This window comes from Nicotiana sylvestris, chromosome 2 (assembly GCF_000393655.2).
Source record: "Nicotiana sylvestris chromosome 2, ASM39365v2, whole genome shotgun sequence".
Classification (NCBI taxonomy): Eukaryota; Viridiplantae; Streptophyta; class Magnoliopsida; order Solanales; family Solanaceae; genus Nicotiana; species Nicotiana sylvestris.
Window position 1 is genome coordinate 91,089,712 of NC_091058.1, and position 15,751 is coordinate 91,105,462.

Genomic DNA, 15,751 nt, shown 5'->3' on the forward strand with positions numbered 1-15,751 from the left:
TCCGACGTCTAATTCTCACTCAAACCTCAGATTTTTGATTGAGAACTTTTCCCCCATTTTCCAAACTTCCACCCTCAAATTCCTTAATTAGATGAAGAATCCAACAATAGATTAATGTAATATGATCAAAATCAAGTTAGAATTAGATACCCAATAGCTCTCCTTCAAAATCCCTCGAGAAATCGCCTCCCACCGAGCTCCAAATCGAATTGTGTTATGAAATTTCAGACCCTCAAAATCCTCTTTTCTGCCCAGCAATTTCCGCGTCTACGCTCATAGGGCCGCATCTGTGGTCCCACACCTGCGGAGAAATCATTGAAGGTACGAAGACCACTTATCCATGCTGGGACCACATTTGCGGTCACACGGCCGCATCTGCGAATCTGCTTCTGTGGTCCCCCAGTCGCACCTGCGGTTCCTGTTGCCAAAGTCCAATTCCGTATCTATGGCTCTATAGCCGCTTCTGCAACTCCACACCTGCAGTCCAATAACCGCAGGTGCAAAAACAACAGGAGCATAAATTCTTCAGCAAAATGCCTAAGTCCCAAACCAAAGTCGTTAAGCATATGAAGCTCACTGGAGGCCCCCGGGACCTCAACCAATCATACCAACCAATCCTAAAACATCATAAGAACTTAGTTGATCCCTCACATCACATCAAACAATGCTAAAACCACGAATCACCCTCCAATCCAACCTTAATAAACTTGAAATCTCAAAATTCTACAACCGATGCCGAAACCAACCAAACCACGTCCAATTGACTCTAAATTTTGCACACAAGTTATATTCACCACTACTAACCTATTCCAACTTCAGGAATCAGATTGCGACCCCGATATCAAAATTTCGACTATCGGATCGGAACTCCAAAAATTCAACTTTCGTCATTTCAAGCCTAAATAAACTACGGACCTCCAAAACACAATCCGGACATGCCCCTAAGCCCGAAATCACCCAAAGGAGTTAACAAAATAAACGGAATTCTATTCCGAAGCCGTCTTTATACTACTCTGACTACAGTCCAAATTCTAAGACTTAAACTCTCATTTAGGGACTAAGTGTCCCAAAATACTCTGAAACTCAAAATGAACCCTCCCGACAAATTATAATAGCAAAAAAAGACATGGGGGAAGTAGTTAATATGGGATCGGAGTGTAAATTCTCAAAATGACCGGCCGGGTCGTTACACCCGCAAGTATGCCTAAGCTCCTTAGATACGGATTAATGGAAGGCAGCCAGCTTAATAGATGCAAAAGTTTTCGCGCAAGCGCGAGCTCCCAGATGATTGAACTGGGGCCGCATAAGCGATAGAGATAGGGGGTTTAAGTGAGTTCCACAGGTGCGGACATTTGGACTGCATGTGCCGTGTCACGGAAGCGAAGAAGAGCCGCAGGTGCAAAACCCCTGGGTAGATTACAAAAACAACGGGGATCCATTATTTTTGTGACTTTGGCTGCTCAGATTAAAGTGAATCTTGGAGGAATATTTCAAGAAAATTGTTGGGGGGGGGGGGTAAGTGATTCTAACTCAGAATTGGTTAATATACATAAATCCATCATTGTCTTCATCATTTAATTAGTATTTGAGTTGGGAAAATGTAGAAAATTTCATAGACTTTAATTGAGATTTAGAGGTCGAGTTGATGTCGGAATTTTTGTAAATTTGGTATGGTTGTACTCGTGGTTGATTGGGCATTTGTATTTTGTAACTTTATCTGTTACGTAGGCCCCTTGAGTTGACTTTTTAGATTTTATTGTGAAACTTAACATTTTCATATGGAATTGATTCCTATACCTCGTGTTGATTGTATCAAATTATTTGTAACTATATTCGAGACGTTCAAAGGCCAATTAACGAGGCAAGGACTTATTAGAATACAGAATTGCACGGGTTGAGGTAAGTAACACTTCTAAACTTTGAGCTGAGGGTATGAACCCTGAATATATGTGTTATGTGATTTATTTGGAGGTGACACACATGCTAAGTGATAGACGTGTGAGAGTACACAGTAGAAATTGTAACGTAATTGATTCCGTGGAATTGTGTAGTCAAATATTATTGGCATTATCTATGTACTTTCATGTGTTAAAGAAACTGAGCAGAGAATCATAAAAATCATGTTGAGACTATATGCCGGTATTATTGAGACCTACAGAGGTCGTATTACTGTTGAATTATTTGTTTAAATTGTAATTTCATACTCAGTCATGTTCATTCATTTCATATCATATCTCAGTCTTTGTTGCTATTTACTGATACATCATATCATCATTTTTGGGCATCATTTTCATGACATTTTTTAGCCTGAGAGACTAGAGAGATTGATGACTGAGTGAGGCCGAGGGCCTAATTGTGAGGATATTTATGGGATCGTATTGCACGCTGCAGCAGGCCATATTGGCTTTATATATGCTATTATTATATGATCGGGTTGCACGCCGCAACAGGACTTATAGGCTTTATTATTATGGGATCGGGCTGCACGCCGCAGCCGACCAGATTGGCTTATTATAATGCTTGGGCTGAAGTAGCCCCTCCGGAGTCTATACCCCCCACAGTGAGTGCATTTGATATTTTTTCACGACCCAAAATTCAACTAGTCGTGATGGCACCTAACCCAACCAGCTAGGTAAGCCAATTAACTACTATCCAATTCCAATGAAATTTAAAAAGACAATTAATTAAAAGAAAATATCTGGATATTATACATTTCCTAAAGACTAGTAGTACAAATCATGAGCTTTTAATATTAGAGTTTACAAAGCTGGTATTAAATAAATATATCATCTGTTCGAAATGTACATAAATAGATTTTTATAAATCTAAGGCTACCATGAACAAGAGGCAGCTACAACCGGAATGCAGGTACGTCTTCAATTTCAGCTCCCGTCGATCACAGCAACATCAATATCCAACATCTGCACGCAAGGTGTAGAAGTGTAGTATGAGTACAACCGACCCCTTGTACTTAATAAGTAACAAATCTAACCTTAGGTTGAAAGTGCTGACGAGCTGGTACAAAGGTCGAAATCCAACACCAATAGCCAACAATAGTTCATAAAAACATAATGAAAGTAATAAAAGAAGTAACTCGGAGATAAAATGCTCAGCTCTTTCACAGTTCCAGAAAATAGATCTGCCTTTTAAGTATATCATTGAAAACCCAAATCTTTTTCCAAAATCGTCGAAAAATATTAATAAGTTTGAAAACTGTAATTTTTCTAAAAAAGACTTTCAACAGGTAAATGCTTTATTTTCAAAACGGCATAAGCAAAATGCATTGAACTGTAATGTGTTTAATTTACATTTCCTGCCAAGTTTATTTTTGGTTGCAATGAAAATAGGTTTTTTTCTTGGTGAGTAAAAAGGAGCCCTCACAAGTTCAGAAGAATTCAGACATAGTAAATAAGAAACTTGTATTATCACGACCCAAGTTCTCCCTAACTATCGTGACGGCACCTAGTCCCTACGACTAGGTAAGCCTAACAATTTTCAGAAAAGGAAAATAAAATACGAAACTAGCAAATTATGAGTAGTATCATAAAGAAGTTTAAAAATGCCGCTCGGCATATACAATTTCACTCTCTCAAACTGAACACAAAACACTCCCAAAACTCGGAATCTCATAAATCACAAGGTAAAGAAATACATAGTGTTCTAACTCCAGAAGTCTAAACAAGAGTAAATGCAAAAAGTCTATAGCTAAAAGGGAGAATAGAGAGGATCTTCTAGGTCTGCAGATATAGCTCGAAGACTCTGAATCGCTCCGCCTCACGGGTAGTATGGTTGAGCAGAAGAACCTGGATCTGCACATGAAAAACATGTGTAGGAAAGGGCATGAGTACACCACAGTAGTACCCAGTAAGTGCCAAGCCTAACCTCGATTCAGTAGTGACGAGGAAGGTCAGGGCCCTACTGGTTATATATATAACAAGGTAAAATAACTTAAAGTGAGACAGTATAATTAAATATGCTAATAGTCAATAAGGATGAAATCATAGGAAGAAATAACTCAATACACAAAGATAACAATAGGGGATCTCCCAGGATAACGTCCCGTAGTCCCAAACATAAATGTGCAGAGGATCTCCCGGGATATCGTCCCGTAGTCCAAATCGTAAATGTGCAGGGGGATCTCCAGGAATACCGATCCGTAGTCCAAAACATAAATATCCAATACAGGGTAATCTTGCGGGATATCATCCCGTAGTCCTAATTATAAATGTGCAGGGGGGTCTCCTGGAATACCGATCCGTAGTCCCAAAGTAAACAAACAAGAGGGATCTTCCGGGATACCATCTCGTACTCCCAAAGTAAACACACAACAGTCGCAAGAAAGAAATCTACAGTTCTATTCAAGAATAAATATGAATTTCTACTCTAAACATGCTACATAGAATCCAAGTAAGCAGTTAAAGCATATAAGGCAGTTAGGACACATAGTCATGCTTTCCTAAGCTAAACAAGAACTTCAAGTACAAGTATTGCTCAATTAAAAGAGAACAGAGATGTTTACTTAATAAAAGACTGGGTTTTTCAACAATTAGCACATTTACGCTCTCATCACCTCATGTACACAATATTCATATAGCAACAGTACCAAAATCCTAAGGAGAGTTCCCCCACACAAGGTTAGACAAGCCACTTACCTCAAACCAAGCTCAATCAATCTGAAATCACGCTCTTGCCACGAGTATCCAACTCCGAGTGGCCCAAATCTAATCAAATCAATTCCATAATATAAATATAACTACAAATAACGAGTTTAGATAAAGGAATCGAAGCGAAGGAAAGAAAATAGAAATACGCCCAAATATCCTCCCCGAGACCACGTCTCATAATCGGGTAAAAGTCACAAATTATGAACACTCATTCACTCACAAGTCTAACCAAACCAAAATCACTAAAATCCGATACCAAAATCTCGATCAAAATCCCAAAATTCGGCCTAAGAACTTTTATCAATTTTTCCCAAAGTTTCACCCCAATCCCAAAATTAAATGATAAAACTAACAATAGATTAATGTATTAGAACCAAATTAGAGTTAGAATTTATTACCCAATCCTTCTCCTTCAAAATATCTCCAGAAATCGTCCTCCACCGAGCTCCAGTTCAATTTTTAGAGTTATGAACTCAAACCCTAGATTTCTCTCTTTTTTGCCCAGCGATTTCCGCTTCTACGAGGGGTTAACCGAACCTGCAGTCATGCTCCTGCGGCTCCTACTCCGCACCTGCGAAATTTCATTAAATGCCAGATTTCGCACCTGCGGCCCTTTATAAGCAGATTTGGTTCCGTTTCTGGGGTCCTTGGGCCGCATCTGCGACCACTTCCCTTATGCCTTAGACCGCACCTACGATTGCCTAATCGCTTCTGTGGTGCTGCTCCTGCGTCCAAACTCTGCAGGTGCGAAACCAACAGGTTCAGCAAGATCAGAAATTTTCTAAGTTTAATTCAACTTCCGTTAAGCATCCGAAATTCACCCGAGGCCCTCGGGACCTCAACAAAACATGCCAACCAATTCTAAAATATTATACGAACTTAATCCAACTCTCAACTCACCTCAAACAATGCTAAAACCACGAATCACCCTCCAATACAAGCCTAATGTACTAGAAATCTCAAGAATTCTACAACTGATGCCGAACCCAACCAAACCATGTCCATTTGACTCCAAATTTTGCACATAAGTCACATAGAACATACGGAACTATTCCAACTTTCGAAATCAGATTCCGACCCAGATATTAAAATTTCACTATCGATCCGGAAACTTCAAAAATTCAACTTTCAGCATTTCAAGCTTAAATAAGATACGAACCTCCAAAACACAATCTGAACACGCTCCTAAGCCCTAAATCACCCAACAGAGCTAACGAAGTCGATGGAATTCCATTCCGGAACCGTCTTCAAACTGCTCCGACTACGGTCCAAATTCTAAAGCTTAAACTCTTGTTTGGGGACTAAGTGTTCCAAAACACTCCGAAACTCAAAATGAATCTTCTCGGCAAATCACAATTGCAGAAATAAACATGGGGAAAGCAGTTAATAGGGGATCAGGGCATTAATTCTCAAAATAACAAGTCGGGTCATTACATCCTCCCCCTCTTAAAATATTCACTCGTCCTCGAACGAGCATAGAGACATACCTAAAGTGGTGAAAAGATGAGGGTAACGGTTGCGCATATCTTGCTCGGTCTCCCAAATTGCCCCCTCGATCGACTGACCCCGCCACTGAACCTTTACTGATGCAATGCTCTTTGATCTCAGCTTTTGAACCTGCATGTCCAATATATTCATTGGCTCCTCAACATAAGATATGTCCTTGTCCAACTAGACTAAACTGAAATCCAACACGTGCGACGGATCACTGTGATACCTCCAGAGTATCGAAACATGAAATACGAATGGACTCCTGCCAAGCTGGGAGGTAAGGCGAGCTCATAAGCAACCTCCCCAACACGTCGCAATACCTCAAAAGGACCAATAAACCTCGGACACAATTTCCCCTTCTTTCCAAATCTCATAACGCCCTTCATAGGCGAAACCTGAAGTAAGACCCACTCTCCAACTATAAATGAAACATCACGAACCTTCCGCTCCGCATAACTCTTATGTCTGGACTGGGCTGTGCAAAGTCTATCCTGAATCACCTTAACCTTCTCCAAAGCGTCCTGAACCATGTCTTTTCCCAATAATATAGCCTCGCCCAGCTCGAACCAACCCACCGGGGATCTACACAGCCTACCATACAAGGCCTCATACGGTGACATCTGAATGCTGGACTGATAACTGTTGTTGTAGGCAAACTCCACCAATAGCAAGAACTGATCCCAAGAACCTCTAAACTCCATCACACATGCACGGAGCATATCCTCAAGAATTTGAATAGTGCGCTCAGACTGCCTGTCCGTCTAGGGGTGAAATGTTGTGCTCAACTCCACCCGAGTACCCAACTCATGCTGTACGGCCCTCCAGAACCGTGATGTGAACTAAGTACCTCTATCTGAAATGATGGAAACTGGAATTCCATGCATGCGAACAATCTCCTAGATATAAATTTCAGCCAACCGCTCTGAAAAATAGGTAGTACACACATGAATAAAGTGTGCGGACTTGGTCAGCCAATCCACAATCACCCATATGGCATCAAACTTCTTCAAGGTCTGTGGAAGTTCAACTACGAAGTCCATGGTGATCCGCTCTCACTTCCACTCTGGAATCTCTATCTGCTGAAGCAAGCCACCCGGTCTCTGGTGCTCATACTTCACCTGCTGATAATTGAGGCACCGAGCTACAAACCCAACTATATCTTTCTTCATCTGCCTCCACCAATAGTGCTGCCTCAAATCCAAGTACATCTTCGCGACACCCGGATGGATGAAATACTGCGAACTGTGGGCCTCCTCTAGAATCAACTCCCGAAGCCCATCAACATTAGGTACACATACCCCACCCTGCATCCTTAGTACCCCGTCATCACCAATGATCACATCTCTGGCATCACCATGTAGAACCTTGTCCTTGAGGACAAGCAAATGATGGTCATCATACAGACGCTCCCGGATACGATCAACCAAGAAAGACCGAGAAACCACACAAGCAAGTACCCGACTGGGCTCCGAAAGATCCAATCTCACAAACTTGTTGGCTAAGGCCTGAACATCCATTGCCATGGGCCTCTTTTCTGCTGGTAGATAAGCCAAACTCTCCGCCCGGCGACTCAAAGCATCGGCCACCATGAGATAGTGATCTCATAGTCCTTCAGTAGCTCTAACCACCTCCTTTGGCGCGAAAAAAGTCGTTCTGCTTGAATAGATGCTGCAAACTCCGGTGATCAGTATAAATCTCACAAGGAATACCGTACAAATAATGACGCCAGATCTTTAGAGCGTGAATAATAGCAGCTAACTTGAGATCATTGACAGGATAATTCTTCTCATGCACATTCAGTTGTCTGGACGTGTAGGCAATCACCCTATCGTCCTGCATCAATACTGCTCCAAGGCCAATCCTCGAGGCATCACAATAGACTGTATAAGACCCCAAACCTGTGGGCAATATCAATACAGGGGTTGTAGTTAAAATTGTCTTGAGCTTTTGAAAGCTCTTCTGACACTCCTTCGTCCACCTGAACGGAGCACCCTTCTGGGTCAGCCTGGTCATAGGTGCTTCAATAGACGAAAATTCCTCAACAAACCGACGGTAATAACCCACCAAACCAAGAAAACTACGGATCTCTATAGTTGAGGATGGTTTGGGCCAACTCTGCACTGCTTCCACTTTCTTCGGATCCACCTTGATCCCCTCACTCGACACTACGTGACCCAAGAATGCCACGGAATCCAACCAAAACTCACATTTCGAGAACTTCACATATAACTTTTTTTCTCTCAAAGTTTGAAGCATTGTCCTCAAGTGCTACTCATGATCCTCCTGACTCCGAGAGTATACCAGAATGTCATCAATAAAGACAATGACAAAGCTAGAACACACTGTGCATCAAATGCATAAATGTTGCTCGGCATTGGTCAGCCCAAATGACTTCTATGATCAATATTTCTCTCATTACTGAGCTAGTTGGGATCACCATTTATTTTTATCAAACTTGCAGAAAACTCAAATATTTCTAAAGAGAGATATTCTAATTAAAAAGGAAAAAAAATTGTTATGGAAAAACTTAGTTGATTGCCAAACGAAATTATGGACTTTGTTTACCCCCTTTTATCTATATTTTGAATTGCAGAAATGTCGTGTTTTTACTTTGAACATAATTTAATTTCTTCTCAGAAAGTGCCAAGTTTATTTTTAATTCCATATAAGAAAAGAACCATCCTGACTTCTTTAGAAAATTATTTTTAATGTGAATTATTTACAAAAGTAAGACTAGTTTACTTATTTACAAAATTATTAATATTTTTTAATAATATTTATGTGATATTTAAAACTTTTTACTCATGACATGGGTACACGCGCAAAGCGCGTATTCTAAGACTAGTGTAAAAAAAACCTATGACAAAAATTAAAAAAAGAAAGTCACATAAACACACACAAAAACGTACAATAATTAAATGGGAAATAAAATAGTAATTGGTTCAGTCGATTTGGTAAAATCTTATTTGATTTCGAAATTTCAAATTTTAGAAATTTTTACATAGTTCAAATAAGGAATCACTAAATAATTAAAAAAATTGTGTATTTCAAAGTCCTAAAAATTAGAAAAATAATTAACTGACAATTATATCCAATATAAAATATGATTTTAAAAGATAAAAAGGCGAACAATATTTCGCTAAGGGGCTTCGTGCTTTTAATATAGTACTAGTTTTAGGATACGCGCTTTGCGCGTGTAAACATATCATTAAATACATAATTTTAAAAATATCATGTAAGTATTATATTTGTTTAAATTATATAAAATTAAAAAATAAAAGTTAAAAAATCCTGAAATGATAATTTTTTCCATGTACGTATCTCAAAAAATGAAGAAACTTTTGACCCAAAAAAAAAAAAGAAGAAGAATCTTAGCTTATAAAACTTTACAATGTCTTATTGTGATTTATGAAGATTTATGGAGAAATATCTTGTGAAAATTATTGTTATTTATCTGACCCAATACTAAACACAAAACATAAAAATACCTTTATCATAATTTTTATAGATTTTTCAAATAACAAAAATTTACAAAAAATGAATCTTTTAGTCTATTAAGAATTTGAGAAGGAAAAAGGTTGGCGTATATATCCTACACGATTGGTAACGACAATGTAAATTTTTAACAAATGACTTGTGTTGAATAAATATTTTAATATAAATAACTTAATATAAAAAACTATACAACCATTGTCATTTTTTACTGAACGCAAGAAAAAAAAGCAAAATGAACTGACAACTCATTTATAATACATTTTGTCTTCTACTATTTTATCCTTATTTCTTCAAATTTATATTTTTATCACTATAGTCGATTCTGCTTTAGTTTTTATTTCTTTCACCGCTAGTGCACTTCTTATAAAAAATAAATTTATGTATCTTAAGAGTTTTTCAACTTGTTAAATATTTTTACTTATATGATAAATTTGAAAAAAAAATTGAATTGAATTCTTTTGCTAATTAATTATTTCAAAGATTTAATTATTTGCTCTCAATATTAAAGAAGTAACTTAGTCTTTTTGTTAATTCAACTCCTTAAGATATTCAACAGTAATTATAACTTTATGTAATAAGAATTCTATTTTCAATAAACAAATCATATGTAAGCTTTGGATCTTTTGTGTTATTAAAGCCATTGTGTTTTTGACTTGTATAACTTAGCTTAATAATAGTAGTTTCTAACGTTTTTATAAGAAAATTTATATAAGGTAAAACTCTTATTGATTTTAAAGGGCTAAATATTAGGATTTTCTACCTAGTTCAATAAGGAAAAAGTTAAATAAGCAAAATTGTAGTTGATTTTAAAGTCCTAAAAATTAGGATTGTAATTTAAATTACAATTTTATCTAATATGAAATATATTTTAAAAGGGAAAAAAATGCGAACGATATTTTGCTAAGGGCATTGGTGCTTTTAATATAGTATATATATAGATAGATAGATATAGATATAGATAGATATAGATTTAGGACCTTCCTATTAGTTATATGACTCTCCAGCGTAGTATTCAATGTATGTTTTTGAATTCCAATCAAGTTTATGAGAACTAATAATGACATTTAATTTTTTTTTCTTTTCTGATATGCTTTTGTAACTTGTTTAATTTGTGGTGTATATGTTAATTAGTTCGACTAGTATTTGCATTCACAATACAATTGCCCGCACAACTATGTCAATTTAAATCTGTTTGAGATTTTTCTGATTTATATTGGGCCAAATAAAAAAGATACCTTCAAATGAACTTGAACAATTAATTTCCCCCTTCAAATTATGAAATACTCTAAACCAGCCACTGCTTATGTCGGAAATTGTTATAATTTTCCTTTTTGATATAATTTCCAAAAAAATAAAAATAAATTAGAAGCTTCATATGTCGAACTAGTTTTGTATTAAGGCTGAGTTGTTGGATTGGCTGAGGCTGGCAGTATATAATGGAGTATATGGAAAGTGCTGCGTCACAAGTATTAATATTTTCCGGAAAAGAAACGCTACCATGTATTAGGCGGTGGTAGTTTCTTATATGTAGGGATAGTGACTTTAACCCTAGTAGTATATTGATTAGCTGAAAGGAAGAACAAGTTCATTGTTTGAAGCTATATCTGAGGGGCATACGGGACCGAGACATAGATGGTTATTATCGATGATCAGTCTACAACCCGGTCCCGTACCTCTCAAATATGATTTCGATCAGTGAATGAACAGCTTGCTTAGAACAAAAGAGTAATAGGTATGGTTTTTACCTTCTTTCTCTTCTTGTTTGCGAAACAAAGTTTGCTCATTCTAAATATATTATGTAGTTTCATCTATGTTGTGTTGGAAATCTTTCTTTGATCCACGCAACTAGAGTTATTATAATTCCATGTTTCATAAGAAATTAAGAGAAACGAAATCTTGGATAATAATGTCTACAGTTTCCATGGTTATAATTCTTCCGTATATGATTCTCTTGTTTATGCGTGATATTAACATCTTCAAGAAAAAATAGCATGAACGAACTGTTCCGTTTTCCTGTATATATTTTTGCGTCGTAACTTCAGGAAAAAGGAAGGGTTTCCATAAATGTTACAATTATTTTTCCACAATCGATAACGGTGATACCAGAAATTTAACAATTCTTAATAAAATCTTGAATTTCTTCTTGATTTGAAACCTATTTCTTTTAGTAGTATATGTACCTTAAAAGCAGAATATTATATTGACGCACATATTTGTACGTACAGATGTAAAGCATGAGAAACTTTAAGTCAGTCTACTCCTCCCAGGTAGTTCTCATTGATCGGAATTGAGATGGGAGCAACTGTGCCGAACTTCTTCTTGGAATCCAGTAAGGACGCCAATATTTGACAATTTATCCATGGCATGAGCAAACTCAGTCCTAAATTTAGTCCCCTCGTCCAACGCATAATCCATCACCACTGCTGCCGTCTTTTCATTAGCCATCAACTGTTGATCAGCAAACAGCAGCCCTCGTCCTCTCATCAAAGTCTTGTAGTAGTGATTATCAAATGAAGTTCCAAACGAGGAAAGTGCTGACAGTCCGAGAGTATGACATAGCAGACTCACTCAGACCCCTTGCGGTATGTTCATTGAACATTTTTTTGATGGTGCTGTTATCGTCTGGACACTTCTGCATCAACTCTTCAAGGAAACCAGAAGGAATAGCTGTCCCCATAAAATTACTGAACCTTAGCTGAATAAATTCACAACCAATCTTCCCGATGTTATGTCCTCCTTCAGATGATGAAGAAAATAAAAAGAAGAGAAATTTTAAAAGATGTACATGTGCTCCAAAAGAGGATACAGACTCCATCATATGAAAATTAAATTAGTAGGATTAGAAGATATACCAAGTAGTGCCACTGTTTCCCTCTCATCAAATCCTCTGAGCGAAAACAGCCTAAGAGTTTCAGTGATATTCCCATTTGGTCGTGGAATTTCAGCCATTGTCTCATCAAAGAATGACTCCTTACTGTCCCTTCTGCCCATAAGCACAGGATAGTATAGACCACCAGCCTAAAATGTACAAAAACAGCATGTGAAAGGGAAAGCTTAAAGACATAATACTTTTTGATACTTAAAGCTTAAAGATATAATACTTGATGATAAAGTGTCAATTTGTTCGCAAAACTAGAAGATATAATCCACTGTTTATAAATATTGCACCATATTTTCGGAAGTGTGCCCTGTTAACTACTATATGATACCTCTAAGAGGTGTAAAGCATTCTATTATGTCCTAGATATCTGAATATGCACTACAAGATCATTTAACTAAACTATTTCAAAGACATAATAGTTTAAAGATATAAACTTGATGTTGAAATGCCAATTTGGTTCGCACCGCTAGAAGATACCATGATGCACTGGTTATGAATATTCCCATATTTCCAGAACTGTGCCCTGGTTATGATTCTACTCTCCAGTTGCACCTTGAACAGGATCACGAAACAGATCCATGTAAAATAGAAAGTAAGTACTATTAAGAGTAAGAATAAGGAAATCAGCAAAGAAACTTAAGGTGCTGGACTATAAGAAACAAAGGATATGGGGCAAATTCATACCAGAACGATGCCATCTCTTGTTGCAAGGACAAGGATATCAGAACAAGAGACAATCCCTGGGCATTCCTCCTCAATCTCATCCTTTATCATGTCAATTATATCGAAGCCTTTCAATGTTCTGTTCGGGATGGCCTCACGTTCAACAGTCCCATTCTCATTACTGTCAGCTAGAAGAACAGAGGCATCACAACCCTGAAAAATCAATAAAACAGAAAACTCATTGTCTGGAAACTCTACCTTATCAAAAAAAAAAAAAAAAGACAATAAAGTCATTGTCTGGAACTGTTTTCACAATCTGCTCCGAGATCCTTCTTTTGCTTAATATCATTTCTTGACTCCCTTATGACTCTAAAAGCTCACCTCTACCTTTTCAGAAGTAATGCCATCTCATCCTCTTTTTATTACCCATAGGAAAAGAGGGAAAATGGGTGTGGGTACACACATAGAGGAATATGACTACAGGCAAATATACATTAAAAAAAAAAAAAAAACCAAAACTGAATAAGCGAATCTGCTGAAACTAGTGAGAAGAGCAGTACATGTTTTTATCTTTATGTACGCATTTAAAACTGAGAAAGCAATAGACCAAATTGGATCATTTAAAACCTACATCTTGAATCAGACGACGAACACAATGCACAAAGACACATTACAACATATGAAGAATAACAGTGCACAATGCACAAATCAAGATCACACATCTAATTAAAAAGAAAGAAGCATCCACAAGTGATCAAAGAAATAAATATGAAAAAATACAAATGCACCATGCACAAATCAAGATCGTGCGCGCATTAGGATCCAATGCCAAATATGGAAAAATACAAAATCCACAAAAGTATTGTAAATACACATATTCATGGACAAAACCAGTATAGATAAATCAACATAGAGAAAATAATTTGAAATAAGTAAAAACACACTTCTGAAAATAGGGAGGATGAAGAAGTTAAGGACCTTAGTACAAAAGACTAAGAGACGGCACAAAAAGTTAACACAATGCAACACAACAAACATCACAAGGCTAACTATAAAAGAAATGTCTACAAACGTATAAGAGAAATACATAAAATGAAGTCACATCCGAATACATGCATGGGGTATAACAGTCTAACAGAGGAATAATAGTGACAAACGGCTGGAAGTACGTATTTGTATTCAGATAGCGGACACATGCATTTGAGATTGTACAGCCAAAAAAGCTAAGAACTGCATCAAATAACAGAAGGAAAGACACAAAACAGATCAATTATCGTCATTTTCTTGATAATAAGAATTAGACTTGCTTCCAAAAAAATTAAAGTGAATCAGTAGAGTTGACAGTGTAAGACCTTAGTCTCCAATAATACGATTGCAAGCCTCTTCAATCCCCTTCCTCTGCTTCATTATAAAAGGTTCTAAGTCGTTTTCTTGATTTAATCATGCTTAAATTTTCAAAAAGAAAGATTATACGTAGGCGTGCGCACAATAGATACATGAACAGACAAATATGCTTCTAGAGTGATGAGAAAAATTAAATGAATAATACTATAATCCCATAAAACTCTGAAAACCCCCAATAAATGATGTACATATCAAGAGTCAGCAAACTGCATACGTACAAGAAAATAGAAATAAAGAGTACGAAAAGAAGAACATCATTGCACATACAAGAGCACCTAAAATTTGGGAAAGAAACAACAAAAAATATAAAATTGAATATATTTAATCAAGGATTCAGAAAATGGAGAGTAAACATACCCGGATGAAACAATCATGGAAAAGAAGGCGTAAGAGTTGTGCTGGGACGTTGTGTTGCAGCTGCACAATTCTCTGCATCGTTGACCCCACAATCTTCTCAATATCTTCGCATTTCTCATCATAATAACCATATCTGAGGGGCATACTAAGACGAGAGGCACTTCCTAGGGCAATCTCTGCATGCGCTGCCATTGTTGTCACAATGCAGGCAACCAGGAATGAGAAAACCGCCATTAAAGCCCAGTTCTTGTTCAACATTTTGAAAAGAGAGTAGTGGAAAATGGCGACTTAACAGAAATTGAAAATTGGGAAACCGTCGGTGAGGAATTGACACCTGACTTGCTTTCTAATCTGCAGCGCTATATATATACACAGAAAACTAGCTCGCGCGCGCCAGGGTTTGAAACATAAGATGGAGTATAACCGTATAACAAATTGCATTTCTTCTTCTTCTTCTTCTTCTTCTTCTTCTTCTTCTTCTTCTTCTTCTTCTTCTTCTTCTTCTTCTTCTTCTTCTTCTTCTTTTTTCCTTTTTCTTTCTTTTTTTGTTTTGGGCCAAGATTTTGGTAGAATTGGATACATTGAGAGTGAGTCTCCGAACTTCGTCGCTCAATTGAGAGCAAGGTCAATCAGAATTGTAAGGAACCCGAAGGTGAAAGGGAGAAATGGAAGGGATTTAGGAAAGTTATGTAAGGGGACACGTGTATATGTGCTAAGGTCTAGAAATAATTAAAAGGCATGTACTCTGAAAATGATACAGTACTTAAAAAATAGCTGATATATAAAAGGTGACAGA

General features: G+C 37.1%; 1 protein-coding gene across 2 annotated transcripts; it reads right to left on the minus strand.

Annotated features, from left to right (window-relative positions):
* Positions 1–11,687: 11,687 nt before the first annotated feature.
* LOC104210655 (putative Peroxidase 48) lies at positions 11,688–15,634 on the minus strand. 2 transcript variants are annotated; one of them, XM_070167443.1, is made up of 5 exons: positions 14,956–15,634; positions 13,216–13,407; positions 13,009–13,083; positions 12,503–12,668; positions 11,688–12,386 (listed from the first exon to the last, which is right to left on the minus strand). In XM_070167443.1, the coding sequence occupies exons 1-5, from the start codon at positions 15,211–15,213 to the stop codon at positions 12,157–12,159; spliced, it is 921 nt and encodes a 306-aa protein (XP_070023544.1). In that variant the 5' UTR covers positions 15,214–15,634; the 3' UTR covers positions 11,688–12,156. The 2 variants fall into 2 exon arrangements, with proteins under 2 accessions (XP_070023544.1, XP_070023545.1); XM_070167444.1 differs by lacking the exon at positions 13,009–13,083.
* Between the last annotated feature and the right edge of the window lie 117 nt (positions 15,635–15,751).